At 53.0% G+C, this 19,694-nt stretch overlaps 1 protein-coding gene across 1 annotated transcript; it reads left to right on the forward strand.

Annotated features, from left to right (window-relative positions):
• The first annotated feature begins 12,612 nt into the window (after positions 1 to 12,612).
• Positions 12,613 to 18,986, forward strand: aos (protein argos). The gene is made up of 4 exons (XM_029110697.1): positions 12,613 to 12,738; positions 13,501 to 13,740; positions 18,240 to 18,620; positions 18,777 to 18,986. Exons 1-4 carry the CDS (start codon positions 12,613 to 12,615, stop codon positions 18,984 to 18,986), a joined length of 957 nt encoding a protein of 318 aa, XP_028966530.1.
• Positions 18,987 to 19,694: the final 708 nt, after the last annotated feature.

Below are 19,694 nucleotides of genomic sequence, written 5' to 3' on the forward strand. Positions count from 1 at the left end.
AGTACTTGAGAGGAATTCGCTACGGACTTCAATGCTAACAAATGAGTTCCCGTACAGGATGCCCGTTACTGGGACCTCGAACATTATTTGAACTTCTCGATGTCCCGACTGGTCGAGGTCGGAGATCGCACGTCGGTCACACAGCTCGCGGTGTCCGGATCCTCGGGATACCTCCGCGAGGGATCTCGACGCCTGATCATGAAATTCGTTCGTTTTGGGGAAAGGGAGAACGCTGACTATCCCTCAATCTGCGATATCGCCGGGGCATAGCAAATTCTAATCAAGTTCGAGCCTTTGCGAAGAGGGGGAGGCACCCATCAGGCCGTACGGACGCGCTGGTCCGTAATTCGAAGTTGGTAGTTTCCCTGGCTCCTGCCCGAATGCTTCTCCGGTACCTGCCGCTGCCGTCTTAACGAGCAAGAGAATCGGGGCTTCACGTCGGAACTGCCTCAATCTCAGCGTTTTCTGAATGAACGTGATGCTACGCGTCCATTCACTAGTTCTGCCTCGTATGTGGTTGTGTGTGTGTGGCGCCAAAGCGGCTCAACGACTTCGAGGAAACGGACCTCATGCTGCTCGTTCGACTGACTGAGGTTCTTGAAGACATTCGGTTTTCGAAAACCGAACTCTTCGTTGAAGAAATTTCAGTTTCTCACTAAGGTCATAAGGCATCCCTCGATGCTCAATTAAGACTGGGTGAGCTACAGCCCCCGAGGACGATTAGGTGTTCCGTGGCCCGGGATTCTCCGACGAAAATTTCGAGGCGCCTGGGCAAAGTTGTAAAACACAGCCAGGAGCATCTCGAGGGCGAATCTCTATACTTCTTGAGTTCTGAAATCAGATTAGGCTGTGGCACCTATTCAAGTTTAGGAGCTGAACTCTCAAGTGGAGAGCTTTCGAGCACTCTGTCGAACGATCATCGGCGCGGCGAATGAAACGCCTCTCGCGATCCTAGTCAGCTTCTCTGGCCGAAGTCGTCGTTGTTGTTCCCAGATTTCATGAGTTAATAGCTCTGCGGAAGGCTCCGGACTACAGCTGAGCGAGCTCGTAGCCGATGCTTGCCCGTGGGAGCGGTCAATTGTTTACCGGAATTATGAAATCCATCTCTTAATCAAAGCTGTCGGATCTGCAGGGCTCCCGAAAAGATGTTCATCCCGTCAGCCGCGGAGGAGAAGAAAAATGAACGATGGCCATTGAGACCTCAGTCAGCAGCCACTAACCAAGACATATATTGTTCGTGGGTCTTGAGAGAACTCCGATGCCGTCGATCGCTTCCGCTGCCTCCATAATTTCGAAGAGCAGCTTAGCCTTCTGTTGAATCGTCCGAACTCGGGAATATCCTAAACGGCGGAATGATCGACTCTCGTTAGATTCGCAGCAGAAATCGTTGCTGTGTGAGGCTGTTGGAGTAGAAGCGAGAAAATGTTGATAATTATAGCTTTGATTGATGCCTTAATAGACAACTGAAGCAGCAGATGCGAATGGAGATTGACGAGTTCATCTCGTCGTGAAGACGCTCCCCAGGATTCGCCGAAAGCGAAGGTCATGACGCTCCATTTGAAATCATGTCTCCACTGTTTCTCTGATGCTCTCGAGCTCTTTCATCTGAGCTGACTCCGATCGTCGCTCCGTCCGTCTGTCGATATGAATGCTTGTCTGTCCTTCAATGCGTTGATCAGGGTGTCCGATCGTAAAGTCAACCCTCGAGTCCTCATTGAATGTGCTCCTCGTCGGCTTCTTCAAGCCCATAGAATAAGCCACGCTAAATGTATAATGTTTAGGTAATTATGGAAAGCTTTGCTCGAGGTCTATTCTTTCAGATATCCCAATGGAATGTCGTAATCCAATTCCGGATCACCGGCGCTTCTCCGATCAGACTGGCGCTCGTTTCGATGTTCCCGCTGTCGGGACATCTGAGAAATCAAACGGAAATGATCAACGGACGGAAGAACACTGATCCAATCGCCGTGATTCGTATCTAAGATCGATTAAGATGAAGCCTCCCGCCGGAGTTGGAGTTTTCGATTTCCTCGGCCCGCCATGTTAGCATAATATGCATTAACACGTACGGCGGGACGTTCTCGCTCAATTCTATTGCCGGAGGCTTCGACCTTTTCGTCAGGCAGTCGGTCGATGAGGTCTCGATTTCACTCCATGAAGCTCTCGAGGAAACGTTCGGTGCGTCTGAATTGTTTTTCCTCTGGCCACCTCGAGAGCACCACGGCTTCAATCGAGAGTATTGCTCAGCCTTATTAGCGCTCAGTCAGTCCGATTAGTATCAGACGATCACCCGCCGGCTCGCCGCTCGGCCCGACCGACTCGGCGTATAAGCAGACGAGGCTGCCACGCACGCACATAACATTCAAAACAATTATTGGAACCTCAGGCTCCGGTCGCGAGCGAACCGGTGAGCAAGAGAGCCATAGTATGCCGCCAATCACTGTGCGACCGCCGCAGTACGCTGAGAGTTCGAGTCGTGTCGGCTTTTCTGCCTTGTGGCTGATTCCTTGTGTTAACAAGTCGGGTTTTTCTCTGATCGATCTCTGTACGTCGTCTTCGTTCGTAGTCGTTGTTCGTTGCTTCGAACTAGCAGCTCTGTAAACGGAAGCACCGTGACGACGACAACCTACGACGCGTTCCTTGATGTGTACCCACTACTCGCTGATCGCTAAAATGGATCACCTTCCAAGTCGACAACAAGCTCGGTCTCTTGAAGGCTGCTTGCCGTATGGCGCGGTCGACATATTCCCAAGAGCGCAACAAACGCAAGCTTGTGCAAGCCAATCCTCGTACTAGTTCCACCGTCGTCAGAGATAATCAACAAAGTGCAAATTTTGATGGATTCTTCCCGAGGTCTCGGAAACCGCGGGCTTTGGCGCCCGCCATGTCCAATGGCTTTAGAGCGGGGAGGGGAGCCCGGGCTCAAGCTGCAAATACGCGGCGAGCTCTCGGAATGTTGTTCGAAGCTGGGCCTTGGAATGTACATTGGTCGGTACACGCAGCACTCCGAGCTGTGTTTGCTTCCGTTTCTATCGAAGCGGAGTCTGATTTAAGGAGCGGTGGCGATTGTACACCTGCATAGAGCTCAGTTTGCTCAGCTGGAGTATGCCATCGTCTCAGCTGACTAGGGCGTCAACACCCGTTCACCTCTAGTGGGGGAGTTGTGTGAAGTAGTAGTAGCAGCAGCAGCAGCAGTAGTGAGACACAATTGGTGTAGTAAGCGGCCTCGTAGCTGAGACCGCTCTGGCGAACATCAAGCTAGGCCGTAAATTGCAGGCTGGAAGAAGAGACTTCGGCGACCTGACTGTGTGTCAGCGAGAGGCTGTCTCATCTTGGCTCCGGTTGCGTAGACCCGGCATTGTCGACGTCGGATATTTTCCCGAACGGACCCGATTGGAGGATCCCTCGGCACTCCTGTCGAATTTTCCATAGAAGCCGCGAATATAAAGAATCTCACCCATCCGGGGTCGAGTCTCGAGGGCGCGTTTCCAGCGCAGAATATTCGCAGAGCCGATTCCCACGCTGTAACATTCCGCGTCACTCCGAGAAAGCAGTCATGCTATGCGACATGTCAGCATACCTTTCTCGTGGTTGGCTTGTCTCCCATGCCTGCCAACGGTGGCTTCCTTTTCTCGGCATATTTTCCAATCTGTCCTCCACATCCGACGCTCCATCATTTCTCTCAGGCTTTCTCTGTTCGTCTTCTTTAAACTTTCTAGCTATTCCTCCGGCGTTCCGGAAGGAACCCCTTTTCAAAATATAGCTGCTAGTTCCTTAGGGAGAGGGAGAATGGAACGAGTGAGCAGAGCATGACAGCCGGACGACGTTGTTTCCCCGCTGTAGCCGCTTCTGCCTGCCCGAGTTTGGTTCGCTGTTCACAGGACGTTAGAGAATGACGGCAGAATGGACCATCGAGATCCATTGAGACATCGTTCGTCGGGAGTAATGTGTACTCGATTATTATCGGGTACACCACTTTCAGCCCCCGTTGACATCTGCTCCCATTGCAGGCATCGGTGATCTCGTCAGTCAAGTGCCGGATGACTTCGAGATCCATTCAAAAAGTCTGACAGTTGCTCAATGATCTCCGGGGTCCCGTTGAAGATGGATTCCGAAACGATGATGGGAATCGCAGTCTTGAAATTCAATTAGTGGTTCGTCGGGCATGTTTTCGAGGTTGAAAACACTTCAAATTTGATGATATCGTGTCTCTCTGACCTTGGCCCCTTCCTCGGCGTCGGATCCGGACATCTCCTCACACACTCTCTACAGGATTCCCCCCGGCTGCCTATCATCCTTCACATTTGACCCGAAATGAAAGCAGCGTAGGATATCCAACAGAGTCGGGTAGCTTTCTGAACATCGGAAAGAGCTCCGACATATTGCTTTTATTAGCTAACGATCCATCGTAGAAGAGCGTAAAAGGACGACTCGGCGCATTCCTCGAGCGACCGAGCGAGCAAGCAAGCAAGGCTTTGTGTGTCAAGGTCGTTCTTCAGAAGTCTAATCGAATCCGTTAGCTTCGGAGAAGAGAATAGAGTATCTCGCTAATCTTCACTCTTCAGCTAGACGTCCTTCCGAATTTCGGAGTCGATTCACAAATTAGTCTCTCGATTAATGACCAATCCAATAAATAAAAAAAGTCCACATCCGGTCTTTATCGGAGTTCGTCCGTCCGCGCTCTGCCAACAGACACGGGGATACTATCACGGATCACGGCGTTGCTAGTGACAAATGCTCGGAACGCCGGAACAGCTCTGCTGATCTCTCAGCCGTCATTAGACATCTCGAGTGATACCATTGTCATTGATTACCATTGGCACTTCACGTCTCGGATCGTTGGGTGGACGGCGGCGGAGCGGTCGGATGCATCGACGGGGTCGACGGATGAATGAAGGGATTGATGGAGGAGTGAATGGATCGATAGCTTGAAAGATAGCTGGAGATTGATAAACACCGCCGCCGACGGTTGGGCGTCCGTTCCCGAGCCAGTCAGGCAGTCAGTCAGTCAGCCAGCCCGCCAGCCTGTCCGCCAACAGCCACAGAGGCTCAGAGATAAGAGTTCGATGGTAGCTCTCTCGCTAGTCAGCTAGCTCGGTGAAAACAATCAGAAGATCGGATCTCGATCGAGCTCTCGTCTTTTTCTCGTTCCATTTTGGACGACGCTAAGAGAGCATCTTTTCCTGCTGGCTGGGGTATTGAGCCGACGAACGTCGTTTGGCGCCTCCAGCTTTCCAGCCGTGGGAGGAGGAACGGCATCTAATCCGGGATCAGCGATCGAGGGATACTTTCGAGAAATAAACCCCGCCGCAGAAAATCGAGACCTAGAACGAATCGGAATGGCTGCTCGCGTTGATGGATACGTTAATGCCCTTGGGACCTCTCGGTCACTCCTTTCGTCGACTCGAGACAGGTCGCTCGTATTCCGGGGGAAACTCGCTTCGTTCCGGAGGATCCCACCAATCTTCCGATACAGAGAAAAACGGCGCGGCGAGAATGAGCAGAGTTACCCGCAGCTCTTCCTTGGCGACCACGTGAACCCGGAAAGCCGCGCCCTGGAGTACGGAGAGCCTGGCCGAACGAGTGCTCGACGCTTGAGCTTTTTGACTCGACCGTAGGCTAGTTTTCCTTCCGAACGTTTGATCTCGCCGATGATGACCGACGAGCGAAGTGGTTTTTCCATCTCGACTAACAGATTCCGCTCCCTTACATTGGGCAATATTTGGCGCGCGCGCCAATATTGCCTCTTGAGACCCTTGAACTGCTCCACGTCCTCGGCGTGTTGATACACACTCTTACTCTACACACTCGATCGAGTACACTTCCTTGCGCGGTGGCTGAGCGGTTCAATAATCGACGGAGATACCGCGAAAGAAGACTCCCGCCCTCGTGAGCGATTCAGAGGAGAAAAACCCAAGCTCTGAAGGAGAAAATCTCAATCGGAAGCCCTGTATCCGATTGCCCCTCCCCCCTCTCCTCCCCTCCCGGAAGCGCATGGATTCATTACGAGCTCAGAGATGTCAACGTCTGTATCATTGAAATCTGATAGGTAGCTGGTACTGATTTCCGCTGTTCATAACGAGCTCCCTCTCCCGTCGGTGTTCATGCAACGAGCCCATAGGTGACCGAAGCGGGAGTCTCCGATCCGTTATCCTTGATGAGTCTTGGTAGAGCCGTGGAAGATGTTTTCGGAACAAGTCTACGTGATTCTCTTTCCGGGACCACGAGCGGGAAGATGTCGACGAGACAGCGACCCTAGGAACGATTCCGATTGTTCGGCAGGTTCGAGTGCGAACTCGAGACAGCAGCACTTCGCAGTAGTAGAACAAAGAGTTTCTTTCGCTCTAATCGAAGCCCGTACACCCCTTCGCGCTTTCGTCGTCGCCTGCGTCGCCACTCGGACGAGTCTCGAGATACAATGCCCGCTTCTACCATTCACGGAGCAGCATGGCATTCTCAATCAGTGAAAGAGAGCTTCTTCCGCGAATGGCGAGAATCCTAGAAGCTAACTTCGAGTTGCAGCACACTCGCCGTGTCAGAAGACGGTATCTCAGGCTGCGATTCCTCGCGCGACTCTGGAAATACATATGTACTGCTCCGTTCTCGAAACTTGTTCCCTGGCCGGGGTACGGCGGTAGCGGAGTCGACTGAAATGCCAAGATCGAGGGTCGATCCGAAGCCAGGAACCATCGGAAGCTGACTCCAGCTACCTCGACCTGAAGACTTGGGCGAAGAACTCTCGATTCTGTGCTCGCGAGTGATTCCCTAAATCGATTACAGCTATGGCAGAAGAAGCAGACTTCTGTCTGAGACAGAAGACTGAGGGCTGCTGGCACGTTCGAGTGACGCCAGGAGCCTAGACAGCTAACAATGGATTCCAGTTCTGTCAGAAACCAAACAAAACCCCGATACGCGAGCGACTCATGGACTTGACTCACTCCACGACGATGAGGGTCATGTCAATTCTAGAGGACGTCAAGAGCGCCTCGATACCGTAGGGAGCTGAGGAAGGCCGTATCGTGAACAGCATCCCGAAATTGATGGATTTCAGAGCCCTAGGTGTAAACCCTGGGATATAATGTGTTGTGTGGAGTGTGAATTATGGAGTTGAATCATGATTTTTATTCTAAAAATCGAGTTGAAAGAACGGATTGGAGACGAGAGGCGGCTATCCGAGATCCGGAGCCGGACCGTTTACATCTGTTCCCCGAGTTTATCGCAGAAAAGGAATCGCGGATATATAATAATCCAATTCTAGTTTGCAGATGTATCGAATTTCGAATCCGCGGAAGTTTGCGATAAGATTATAAGCCATCTGATTCGGGTCTCGAGGATCCAAACTCGGTGGAGCATATCTTCTGCCCATGAATTGATTCGCGCATTCACTGATCGTGGGAGTTCGTTGCATCGGGAGCTCTTCTCCGGGGTCTGATCCGAGATTCCCATCCGTGAATGAATGAAATCATTATCACTCGCTAGCTTCGCGGACGTGTTACAAGAGAGCACTCCCCATTGCGACCTCGATTCCTCCGCCTCGGACGATTACTACGCATAGCTCTCAGATCGAGGGACATCCGTCCTAGATCTACGCGAGGTACTGTCGGAGCGCTGCAATGATTCAAATTAGATCATGGAATGAAGATATACCTATCTATCTGCCTACTTACCCACAAGGAGCAATCGATCAGACTCCCGTAAGAGACTCTGAAACGTGTCAGACGGTAACAAAGACCCGACACCGAGAGAAGTCGAAGAAGATCAGTCCGGGCGTTTCAATTCAATTCCCTCGAGTTGAGCAATCCAATCCGGAGCATTCGCAGCGTTTTCGAGCGATCGAATTCTTTCGTAAAAGCCATAAACTCATAAATTCGTCCTTAGCGGCGCGACGCACAAACTCCCGCCGACACTATTGCTTTACCTGTCCATTCTTCGACGGGAGCGTAAGCGAAAAAGAGAAACGCTCCTCCGTGAGCAATCATTCAATTGCCGAATCTCGCCATTGAAGTCGCTGATTCGGATAAGAAGCGTTCATTCGAGACCGCGCACCGGTCGGCTCCGATCTCCGGTTTCGGCCTGTTTACAGGAAGGAAGCTGTTGTTATAATACGACTGGCGAGGTGGGTAGGATCAGCGACTACGCGATAACATCTCTTGATGGGATTACATGCAGCAGCAGCAGCGGCGGTAATACAGCGACTGACCGATCCTTCGGAGAACGCTGTGAAGTTACTGAAACCGTGATTTGCTCAAGGCGCCAGACTGACTCGGACAGTGAAAAGCACTAAAGCGGGTCCCATTGAGCTCCTTCCGAGATGCTCCGAATTCATCAGAGGACTGCTACCGGAAACAGAACTTCTCCGTACGTCGGAGTAAGCATCCGTCATGGAGACTGCAATGGGCGAGGTCTGCTCGCGCTGTACTGTGATGTCGGGAGTCACTGTTGTCTCAGCCTGCGCCCTATGTGCGCTGGGTCGGCCGTCTCGCACCCTGGAAAGCGGACGTTCGTTCGGTCGTTTGTCCGTTGGAGAGCAGAGTGCGTTTTCCTAGTACTTCCCGCGTAGCACAAACAACATCCGCGATCGGAGATTAGTGGCACCAAGCAAGTGGCGTCATCCATCCGTCCGGGTCTTCCTCTTCATCTTCTCGACGGTCATTAATCAAAGTAACACATGTTCATGTCATTGAGGACGACAGAACAGCAGCAGCAGCAGCATCACCACACCATCACTGCTAGTGTGTAGGTACACACAAGCGGTGGCGGCGGCGACAACCGGAGCGGGATTTCCCATGTCTGACAGCTCGGTACAACAACTGAGACCGTCGGGATAGAAAATCCTACTCGTTCCGTAAGAGCAGGGGAAAACTTTTTCGGTTCTCGCGTTTCCCCCCCTACAGATCCTGGAGCAGATCGAAGTGAGTAGCCGACTCTGGGTATAACTTCGGAGAGAGATTTCCGACGCTTCATCGGCACGTCTTTGGAGCTCCACTTATTTGAAGAGCAACATGATTTTTGCTAACGGAAGTGAGGGGAAAGGTGATGGGCTTTTAGAAAGTTTCCACCCTCCGTCCGTCTGCACCAACAAGTCGTGGGCAGTGGTCCGTGGTTTCATTCGGGTAATGCTGTTTGTTATCGCTGCTCGTAAGTGTAGATGCGTTCACGAAGCGCGACGATGCGCGTAGGTGTGAATGAAACCAGGACCGCCTTTGCTGTCATTATGAGTCGTAACGAGAAGCTCAGCTCGGACGAAATTCCGCTGAAAAAAAACATAAGAGGAGGACCACCAAGCCGAGGTGTGTGAACGAGCAAGACAAAGTTTGTCTGTGAGGACTGGATGGTTCGTTTGATGTCACGTTCGGCTAGGAAATCTGTTCAGCGGCTTCTCGATCGAAAAAATCCCCATGAACGATTTTTCCAAGGCAAGAAAACATGTGTTGGCACAGTGTTATTGAGCGGACGACGCCGCCTCCTCGGAGGTCCATGGAACAGCAAGACGAGCCTTACGACCATGCTTTCATCGAGGACCGTGTTAGAACAAACAAATGCGCCCGCCCACGAACTCAAGCTCAATGAGTTCTCCGGAAGGCTAAGGTTTTTAATGGATCTTTTCACTTTCATTCCTCTCGTTCTCTTATGCTCCCGCACGGAGAACGCGGGAAAGGCAGCTCATCACGTTTGTCGTTTTCGACAAGGGTCATTCGCAGTCGGGCGTCAAGAGGAAGGGAAAAAAGGCTGGGGGAACCCCAGGCCTTGCGGTAGCTCCGCGAGCGGGAATTTTTTTTCAGCGCGTCTCCTTCGCTCTAATCAACGGAGAATTTGGGAAGTGATATCCCATGCGGGCGAGTCGATCGGATCACGCTTTTGCAAGCAACACACTGCAGGAATAAGTCAGCCTAATGAGGACGAATGCTTGCCAGATGGATGCGAAACGAGCCGACTTTACCGTTTTAAATTACACTTTACGGCTTTTCGGAGTTTTTCAACCTTTCCTTTTTTGTTGTCGTCGTCGTCGACATCGTGAGTTAAGCGCCGAAAACTTCAACTCAAGGTCTCCTCAAAGCCTGGGAGGAATTTCGACAAAGTTTACGACTTTGCCATCAGACTCAACGCCGCCATATGTCACCATCAGCAGCTCGCATCAATCGCGAAAAAGCGGGCTGACGACAGGACACTGCTTAGTCGTCGAACTCTTTACGGATGGGCGTGAGTACGCAGCGGCAGGGTCGGTGGCGGCGGCGGCCGCATCGATAATGCGTAAATCAAACTCAAGCTTTGAAAGTCTTCAGATGCTGGAGCGACATATAATTTATAGCGCAGGAAGGACGCACCGTGGTACTAAAAGTGCCAACAAAATACTCTACTGGCTTGCTTTGTGTCTTTTGTGGCACCAGCCATGTTCTCACGTTGATCGCGGAACTTCGAACTTTACGAGAGTCTTCGGGGATGTCTCTCGCGGATAGTATCTCCCTGAGCTCGACTTCGTTCGGCTCCATCTTCTTTCTCATTGACTCACTTATGTCCCAAAGTTTGCTTAGAACAGTGGATCTACGGGAAGGTTGGCTGTGAGGGAGAACGTCTCGATACGATTCCCGCATCCCGTAAGGTCCTGCTCGGCGGCATACCTCGATGAACATTCGAACACCGATCTGGAACGAGTCAATATCCCGAGATCGGAGCTCGAGCTATCGCGAGATGCTCACTGAGGCTTAGGAAACTTTGATCATTGAGCCAGCGAAACCCAGCCGTCGAGGGGAGAATTTACGAGATCTTCCGGCGCCCTCAATTGCATCCTCAGTTTCGCTCTAATAGTGACAAATAACCCGAGAACTATAAACTGCGAACATCCCCAACCCCCTCTTCGGAATATAATAAAAAGGGCATAAAAGATGCAGGCATGCATACAAAACACATAAAATCTTCGACTGTCCTCCATATTCTCGAGGCCGCTGCGAGCATGATGGTGCAAACCACACTTTATGTTTCCGCTTCCCGAACACACATGAAGAAAGCGGACGAAAACTCCACCGTATGCCACCTCAAGGAGCAGTCTCGAACCTCGACTCCCCCCTGGGTTTCTGAAGTTTCTTTCGATGGTGTGGGTCCTCTTCTGCGCGGCGGAGGAGCTTCTGGCTCATCTTTTCGGGCCGCCGTGGGGAGCATACTCCCTTCCCTGCTCACATTAGCAAAAAATCGGGGTATCGAGCGATGACTGAGAGAACTAGCTACAAGTGCGGCTGTGAGCCCAGATGATTCCCGTCCACACAGCTTCGGTTATTCGAAAGAGTCATAATCATAGAAGAATCGCAAATCACGCTTTCTGGGATGGTCTTCAAGACTCAGACGTAAGATGATTCTCCAGGCTCGTGATTCCGAACGGTGGGGAAAATGCAACTCCCGAATGTCCAGCTCGGAGGCTCAGAGAGTCAGTGCACGCATAGGGTTCAAATTTTCCTACGTCAAATGCTGAGCCCTGACTTTCTGCAAGCGAAAGGACATCGGGGACTGAATTCGAACGCACGACGGAAGCTCTGCTGGAACGATACGGAGGAATAATTGATCTCACAAGTTTGATTTGATTCGCTGAGCCCACAGCGATGGGACATTTAGGACAATCGTGACGACTATTTGAAGTTCTCGACGGTACCGTGTCATGCTTTGATTTATTCGCTTGAAAGACTGAGGTCGGGAACGGTCCGCCAAGAGGCTGCATACTGAGAAGAGTGCCGTCGAAGATCAGATGCATAAGACGTGTTCGAATGATCGATCGAGAAGGTGTTCGGTCAACTTCACAGCGTACTGCATACCATGTCAATTTACCCACGTCTTTTCGAATCCCGCTCCGAAGTTGAAGTGAATGGCATCGTTCTCTTATTGGTCCGGTTGATATTCTTGTCGTCGTCGTTGCTGCTGCTGCCGCTGCTGCTGTTCTTTTTCTCCCTCTGGTAGTTTCGCCGGTGATTTTTTCGAAGAGGAGGTGCGGAGAGGGGTGGTCCGGAGAGGAGAGAACTTCTGCGAGCGGCGGGCCGTCGCTAGAAGCCTGCAGGCACCACTAGAAGCACTCTTACAGCCAGTCAGTCATTCAGTCAGTCAAAGAACGAGCGGTCGTCAGACACGGACGTCGAGACGAAGAGCGCTAGCAATAACGGCGGCAACTGTGCCTTTGGTGGCCGACGTTTTTCGCTCGCGTGCAAGACATGGACGGACTGAAGCAGGCCTCTTCGTGAAGACCTAGCTCGTGGACCGTAGTTCCCCAGTGAGCGTTGGCGGGCAGTGCCATCTCGTTGGAGTGCTCATTCTGTGTCTCGCCTGAACTTTACCCATCGATACCTCGTACCTCGCGTCAGAGAGTCTCAGTGAACCACTACGTTTTGTGCGACGATCTTGAAGCCGATGGCGCTCTGAACGAGCTGGTTATGTGTTTCAATGACTGCGTGTCCCGTACAGCGATCACAGTGACAGTGGCCGAGTGCATAGAGCAGCTTCTTCGCGACGACGCGAATCGAAATCAGAGCTCGAGGAACGACTCGACTTTGTTGACGCTTTAGTTGTTTGTGACTTGAACGCGCGAGAACTTTTTTGGATCGTTACCCTCCACGTGGAGTGCCAGGAGATGCGATGACCGGCCACGTTGTCTTCGTCGGCTTGGCCCTCGTCCTATGTACGGCCGTGCCTGCAGCCAACACCGCGGCGAAAGCTGTCAGCAATCCCGAAATCATAGTCGGCACCGAGGACGTCATCCTCGTGAGGACCCCCATTCATCCGGCCTCGTCGCCGAGTGAAACTTCAATGAAGAGTTTTCCCTACTATACCGTAACCTTGACAGAGTCTCAGGAACGGATATCTGCAGCAGCAGCAGCAACGTCGTCGCCCGCGACTACAGAGACGGTCGCCGTAGAAATGCACCCTGCTGAAGACGTCCGAACAGCTGCGACGGAAGATATCTCAATTTCCTCCGCAACGGAGGCTGCGACGGAAGCTGTCGCAGCGGCTACGTCCACCGGAGCTCTTCCTGCTCCGATGCAGACCCAAGCGTCTGAGAGCTCAGATCATGAGCAAACGACGAGGATTCCGGAGTCCTCAGAAGCAAAAACAACGACAGCAGTACCGAAGATGGATACTAGCTCCTTCGGTCCAGCGATAATCGAAGTTGCTGGAACGGATCTTCCCTCGACCAGCACGAGTGTGAGCCCAACGATCACGACAGGAGTCGAAAGAGTGAGTGCTTCCACGACGACATCGAGTGAGAGTTCAGTTCGAACGGAAACCGCGTCCACGATACGTGATCCCATCCCGACGACAACAACGGCAACTTCTACGATGACGACGACGTCTACAACGACACCATCATCAACGTCTAAGCAATCGAGACCTTCTCCTTCAACAACGGCGTCAGTTCCTGTCGGAACGTCGTCCATCTCCGAGACATCAACTCCGAGTTCGTCCTCGGGAAGCGCGATCGGCACCGACAAAACCACTTCAAAGACTATCAGCTCGTCCTTCAAGTCGAGATTGTCGAGCGAGCGCGAGTCGTCAGTTCGTCCTGCGACGACTCCGATGCCGTCGTCGATCACCACAGGATTCCGGCGAACGGTGAACCGCGTGAGTCCCTCGACCGCATTGCCTTCAACTGTCGCCCAGCTTCTCCACATGTACAAAACGCAGGACTTGCTGCGACAAGCAGCGGTGGTCGCCCGAATCCGGCAGCGGTATACGGCAGCGATGCGCGTATTCTATCAGAATGGGGTAAGTCACCGCCCCTACGTTCCGTAGTTCGTTTTCGATTTTTCTTTCCCCTAGATCGATACCGATATCCGGGGGTTCTCTGGAGAATTATGGGTCTCAGAGACAACGCGGAAGATGTACGGCCCGCATGGGCTCGGTTATACACAGGTTCTCACTCTCGATCGCCAGAACCAGCTGCGGATATGAGCTCGTCTCATGTTCATGCCCGATCTGGATTGTTTCAAGTTGTGGCCGACATGAGTCCTGACAAATGAAATGGCCATGTGTTCTCCCTTCCCCCGGACGACCTATGTACGTCCGAATCGGCGCAGGTATAACGAGCCAAGAAAGCTTGTTAATGCGCGGAAGGGCTTTCGGGTCGGCGGTGGGACTCATCGCACGATGACCGGCCATGGATCGCATCGGGCTTATTGAATAGGCGAATTCATCGCTTGAAATCATCGTATCTCCTCTTCATTCTGACTGGAAACGTCCACTTGCTATTTCCATTGAGTGACTCCGGCATCTTTTAGCAGCCGCCGCGTTTGTGGCGGGAGCACGAGCAGCGGCAATGTGATGAACGGTGATGCACCGGCTGGCTGACTGGTTGCTTGGTTCGTACATGCTGGTCTGAGCAGGAGGAAGGATCAGGAAGTAGATGGAGCTAAAAACGTTCGTTCACTCGCCTGGGATTCCTCCTTCTGCAGTCAGCCAAGCAACCAACCAACCGAGCGGTCGAGCAACCAGGCTGGCTGGTTGCCGCGGGCGCAGCTCAAGGTCACCTATGAGAACGGGTTGCCTATGGGATCGGGCCTCAGTGAGCCTTCTCTTGGTGTTTTTCACTCATCCATTGAGCTCAACCTGTCTTCCGTCGCTCACCATCCAAGCAACCAACCGAGCAAGTCTGTCCGTCTGTCCGTCCACCGTTTGTAGAAAGTAGAGAAAGCTAACAGCTAGAGAGGGAACAGGCTGCCAGCAGCCGCAGAGGAAACAAAGTAGCATTCAGGCTGCTCTCTACTCTCCTGCATCGTGAGACGATTTGCGATCGGAGTTTGCCGCCGCCGCCGCCGCTTCTCCTGTACAGCAGAGTCCTGATACGAGGGAGATCCGCCGGAGGGAGCGCGACCACTCCAAGTCCGGAACTCGTTCTCCAGCTCCGAAGTGAACTGACCGAGATCATTCAGAGGTCTTCCTTGAGAGGAGATCAGTGGATTCGGTCTCGAGACGCAATCACCTCGAGCCGGGGCGCAGCGTGATTAGCTTTGGAGCTTGTGGCGCTCTCCAACGGCGCCAAACACCACTCCATCATCATGAAGCGCGGACCAGAGGAACATGCTAAGCAGCCGGCTTCCAACGACAGGCTTGAATTTGCTATTTCCATGAAGGTTATCAATGAGGGTTTTCTCTGCTCACTCACTCGCTTGCTTGCTTGCATGCATCCATGCACGCATGTAGCCATGTAAGCCAGCCAGTTGGCCAGCCACGCAGACAGACACATACCTAGCTAAGCCAGAGCAGCAACGGTAACACGAAGCGACATTCACAGCTAGGTGGCTAGCACGATATCTGCCGCTCGGTGATCAGTCATCTCTCGACGCTCGGAGAGAACAGGAAACAAGCAACCGGCAATGAGACATGCCCATGAAAAATCATGCAGTTCAAATAAAACGCACGATCCGAGGGGAATCGCAAAGACCGAAGATCCCCCACGAGTCCGAAAAACCGTCGGCGTCGTTGATCTCTCGGGAAATCCCGAAGCCGGTGGAATGAGCTCCGATGGAACTGAGATGGGAAAGAAGTGGATTCCTCGATTCTCCTGTCCGGATGATGGCTCATGAGAGTCCACAGTTGCGTGGTGGAATCCGCTCGAAACGACCCGAAGCCTCTAGTCCGAAGTCTGAGTCACGACCTTTCGATGCGGCATACGATTTCGGCCGAACGCCTCGAAGATTCCTGTGATCTTGGTACAGAAGCATCGGCAGTGACCGGAGCGAGTACATCGATCATCGTTCGTCTTGCGACTTCATTTACTCTCATTGTTAGGCGGAGTACGCGACACGTACTCCTGAACGTCCGAGTCTGCGGAGACTCCAGTTTTCTCGTCGGTCCTTTTCTTCGCGATACGGATGGATTCTTCTCAGCGTCAGGTCAGGACCTTCGTCCTGAAAGAACCGAGCGGGCTCGTGACACCTCTCCGAACTCCGCTCTTCTCCCGAGGCGCTAGCGGGACAACCAGACTACTGGATTTTCCATCGACTCGACAACAAGCCGAAAACATTGCGTAATTACGATCCGCATGTGGATGATGTTCATTCGGATGTTCTTCGGTCGAATGGGTTCACTTGTACGCTAAGATTCCGCTTCTGGAATTCGTTATCGATATCGACGATGGTTCTTTGGTTGCCCCCGCGGCGGCCCGCATGCCTGCCAGGCCGACTGGATGGCCAGAGTCGAATATCCGGCTGCTTCCTTGCCTCTCGTGAGCTGTCTTTCTGGAGTCGCCGAAGGAGAGCGATGGCGAAGTAGAGGGTCCAACCGAAGAACCGTCGAAAGTCGCATTGATGGGAGCGAGCGAAGAATTTTGCTCCTGAATCGACGTTCGGTGCCGCCGCGGACGCTTCTGCCCGAATCGATGATAGTAGCGTAGCCGGCGCCTCGGCGTATCAGAACATTTCATCAAAATATGAATGAACGCCAGCGGTAGAGAAGCGTTCGTTCGACGTTCGCTCGCCGCCTCTCCTCTCGGCTCAATGCGCCGCCGCCGTCGGCCGCCGTACGACTGCCAAGGCTGCCGCCGCTGCCACCGCGTGCCGAGCTGACGTTGAAGTCTACGCGTGATGAATCCAAATGAGGAGCCCCGAAAAGCTTGCATAGGTCCAACCGAGGACCCGACGAGATACCGCGAGTCTATCTCCAGTTTCGGCAATTATTCAACCGGAGAGATTCGGTTCCTATTCCTGAAGAGCGAGCCCATGAGTTGACGATACGCCGAGAGCTCGCGCGGTGAAAGCTTCCAGTCCAATGACGACTCCGCGCAGGCCGATGAGCGGATCCATCGCTCTCCACGAGCCGATCGAGAAGTCAACTCCTTGACCATGGCCGAGGAAGGTGCGAGGCCTGCGGACCGCGGAGCAGGGGACGCGGGAGCTCTTCCCGAGCAAGCCGAAGATTCAACGCGCCTCCATGGAAATGAAGAAATCCGAAATTTTTGAATCAGTTTTCAGCATACTGTTCCTCTCGTGATGCTCGCGGTCGTGCTGGTAGTAATAGTGGATCTGGTGGTAGCGGCGGCGGCGGCGGTGGTGGTGATCACTTCTATTCTCGAACACCTGTGTTACTTGGCGGGCTTGCTCCTTCTGCTTCTCTATCCACAGGGCGCCTCCTTCTCTTCGGTCCCATATGCGCTGACTGACTGCTTGCTTTCCCCGCTCGCTGGCTGGCTAAGAGAATTACAGAGAGGTGCCACCACCGTCACCTCGACCACTGAGATCAATGAATGACTGACTGACTGACTCAATGAATGGTGCGTTCGCTGCTCTCCAGCTCGATAGCCCCCAGAAACCGGCTCGTTCGTCAGCTCCGGCCCCTCGGTCAGAGCCAGATCTGCAATACCTGCTCGAAGAGGATCGCGGCAGCCGAATGGATTCGCCGGACAATACAGTGCACCTTGCACGGTGATCAAGCGGGCGAGCGAGCGAGCGATCGGGCCATGATCCCCATCTTCGACGTGCCCGTAGCGATTCTGTTGTCGGTGGCCACCGCTAGCCGCCGGGAGTGGACTCATGGGAGGCGGCACGTCGTCGGGACAGATTCCCGTGGATGATTTCCTGCGATGTCGGCCAGTAAGTCGGCCGGTCAGGCAGGCAGGCCGCTGGCCGGCGGACAGACCGAAAGGCAGGCGGTCGCGGCATGGCCACTGATGCAGGTAGTGGTATTCTCCCGGTCGCTCGCATCTTTTCTTGGTCCCTTGGACGGCTCAAACGGGAGATTCATTAGTGAGCCAGACGTTGCGGCAGACTCCACACTGGCTTTCGGTCGCTGAAGATATCCGCAGTAATAGTAGAAGTAGTGGAGCAGTCGCCGTCACCGTTGTGCTTGAAGAGAAGAACTTCGCCGAAGCGTACTACCTGTTCCGCCACTCGGTCGCTCGACAAGCGGCTACGGCTAGCAAGTGTAAGGAGGAGTGAGCGACCGACCGACCGACAGAGCAAGCAACCTGCCCGTCAACCTGTTCGCATGCTCCGCCGGCCGCCGTCTAGGCCGGAAAGCCTGTGTATACTTTGTGTGTGAACGCATCTGGTCTCGCGGTTTACGTCCGCAGCGGCTCAGTTTCGTTGGCCGTCCCCGCCGGTACCGTCAGTCGGCGCTTCCGAATACTTACATATAAGCTGCCACCACAACCGCATCGCTTTCTAAGGCACCACAATTCCCACCCCTGAAAAACCAGCCGTAGATAGATTTTTCTGCTCGGAGTTCACGGCCCGGTCTCTAACCAATGTCTCTTTTTCTACTCCTTGCAGAACTCCGAGGCGGATCTCCCAGAGTGCTCAGCCATGCAAGTCTGTAATAAGGTCGACGTCTACTCAACGCCTTGGGTAGAACGCCAATGTCGCTGCCCAGCTAGGACAACGTGCTCGAAATCCGTCGACTCCGCCGACGGTCACACGGTCGCCGACAAGAGCCGTCTGTATAAGACTTGTGAACCTGTCAAGAAGCTTCCTGAATGCAGATTCTTCCGCGACGCGACGTGGACCATCGAGCAGACCGCCTCGAATCACACCCAACAAACGCTACACTGCACCTGTCCGAAGAGCGCAGTGGCCTATCTGGCCAAGTATGAACTAGTTCCCACCGCGTCGGGAGTCAACTTCAAATACTCGTTCGCTTGTTCCCCTCAAGTTGTAAGTATCCAACACGGTGTTCGCACCTTCCCCCGCTGTGACAGTGCCCTCGCGACGGTCTCGGACGTCCGAGCGCGAAGTCGGCGGCGCTTAACGGCCGTCGTGCGCGATCGAGCTTCTAAACCTTTCTAATTCGAGTTTTTGTTTCGTTTACAGCGACAAAAGTGCCAACCTTCGGAACCCTGTCGACTATTCACCGTCAAAAAGCGACGGGTCGTCGATGAGGTGAACTCCGACACATTGTGCGACTGTCCAGCGCAGCAATGGTGCCCGTCGCATCACACAGATAGCTCAATCAGTCCGGGATCGTTCTTCAAGGAGGATCACTCGAAAATCTTCACTGGATTCTGCCAGTCGATAGTCTAGAGAGTTCGGACGAAGGAGTGGGGGGGCACGAATCAGAGGCGCTCCCGACTTTGCGGGCGTTGACGCGGCCCGTGAGACGAGGATCAGGCCAAGTCAAGGGGCAGGATGGCTACGCACCAACGCAATCGCTGTAGCGTCCCATCGAGTCCGATGATCCTCCTCCGGTCCGGACGGGAAGAGGTCGGAGGACGATTTCCGAAAAGCATCATCGAGAGTGAAGAGAGTCATTTGAGGATGGATGCGTGGGAACAGTCGCTGCTGTGAGCGTCACCATCCTCGATATTTGTTTGTCGTTGGCAATAAGTGAACCGCCCGCGGGTTCTAGGTAGTCCTAGAGTAATATTTAAAGTATTTATTCTGAAAGGTTGGACGTAAGTCGACAGAATCGAATCTCCGGGACGGAGCATCCTCGTTGAAGTTGTGAGTGACGACAATGGATTCAGAGAGAGCTATTGGATGCTCCCGACTGATGGGATTCATGAAAGCATACATTTTTTGTGTTTCGCACGGTGGCTTGAAGCGGCAGCTACCGCTGAACGGTGCTATCTTCAAATCGATTCCGTCATTATGATCGATTTCTGAGCTATCAATGATTTGGTTGAAATTCGGTGTCTGCTCTGTCGGATTGCCATTGATTCTTCGTTCGAATTTCCCCGTTTCCATTGATTCATTTTACCATTAATTAATTAATTCATCCTCCCATCCTAT

Source organism: Galendromus occidentalis, unplaced genomic scaffold, assembly GCF_000255335.2.
Source record: "Galendromus occidentalis unplaced genomic scaffold, Mocc_1.1 scf7180000077078, whole genome shotgun sequence".
Taxonomy (NCBI): domain Eukaryota; kingdom Metazoa; phylum Arthropoda; class Arachnida; order Mesostigmata; family Phytoseiidae; genus Galendromus; species Galendromus occidentalis.

Bases quoted from the DNA above. Each gene is read 5' to 3' on its own strand.
- aos (XM_029110697.1), top strand. From the start codon at position 12,613: ATGACCGGCCACGTTGTCTTCGTCGGCTTGGCCCTCGTCCTATGTACG. The intron at 13,741-18,239 runs GTAAGTCACCGC...TACTCCTTGCAG, and splicing joins GCGTATTCTATCAGAATGGG to AACTCCGAGGCGGATCTCCC. The intron at 18,621-18,776 runs GTAAGTATCCAA...TTTCGTTTACAG, and splicing joins TCGCTTGTTCCCCTCAAGTT to CGACAAAAGTGCCAACCTTC.